Source organism: Pterocles gutturalis, unplaced genomic scaffold, assembly GCF_000699245.1.
Source record: "Pterocles gutturalis isolate BGI_N339 unplaced genomic scaffold, ASM69924v1 scaffold198, whole genome shotgun sequence".
Lineage (NCBI taxonomy): Eukaryota > Metazoa > Chordata > Aves > Pterocliformes > Pteroclidae > Pterocles > Pterocles gutturalis.
In genome coordinates, this window is record NW_010125086.1 from 9327 (window position 1) to 9944 (window position 618).

At 54.7% G+C, this 618-nt stretch overlaps 1 protein-coding gene across 1 annotated transcript in view; it reads right to left on the reverse strand.

Moving 5' to 3' along the window:
• The window catches only part of BUD13 (BUD13 homolog (S. cerevisiae)), a gene marked incomplete at its 5' end in the record, with an annotated part of 3673 nt that extends 3387 nt beyond the window's left edge, over positions 1-286 (reverse strand). Inside the window, one exon of the mRNA XM_010078410.1 lies at positions 4-286. Within this exon, the coding sequence (XP_010076712.1) occupies positions 4-286 (283 nt within the window). The remainder of the gene's footprint in view (positions 1-3) is intronic.
• Positions 287-618: the final 332 nt, after the last annotated feature.

The window sequence follows — 618 nt, forward strand, 5'->3', positions numbered from 1 at the left end:
GGCGTGACGCTTCCTTCTTGGTTGTGAGACGTCTGGGGAGTCGTGACGCTTCCTTCTTGGTGGGGAGACGTCGGGAGAGTCGTGACGCTTCCTTCTTGGTGGGGAGACGTCGGGAGAGTCGTGACGCTGTCGCCTGGGAGGGGACAGGTCTGGGGAGTCATGCTGCTGCTGCCCTGGAAGCACTTTGTCTGGGGAGTCGTGCCGCAGTCTCCTCGGTGGAGAGCTGTCCGGGGAGTCATAGCGCTGTCGCCTAGGAGGGGAGAAGTGAAGTGAGGAGAGTTTGATTCTTGTTTATTTTGCTGTTTCCAGACTGGAAACAAAAACCAAGGGGGACCTGTAAAGCTAGCAGTAGGGGTCAAGGACGAAAACACTGTTCTGAACACAAATTCATACTTGACTCTGCACCTCCATGTAGTGACTTGCATCACTAAGCTGCAGAGTTCCCAAAGCAGATCCCAGAAACCCCCCAAAGCAGTCTGGATCCCAGGAACGCTGTAATCTTAAAGCCTCCAGGGGCCCTTGCAACACTCAGACTACAAACCCCATTCTGTGCCCTTGCATAACCATCGTCTCACAAGGAAACGCCCCATTGTTTTGCACTTGGGCCGGAAGAACCCC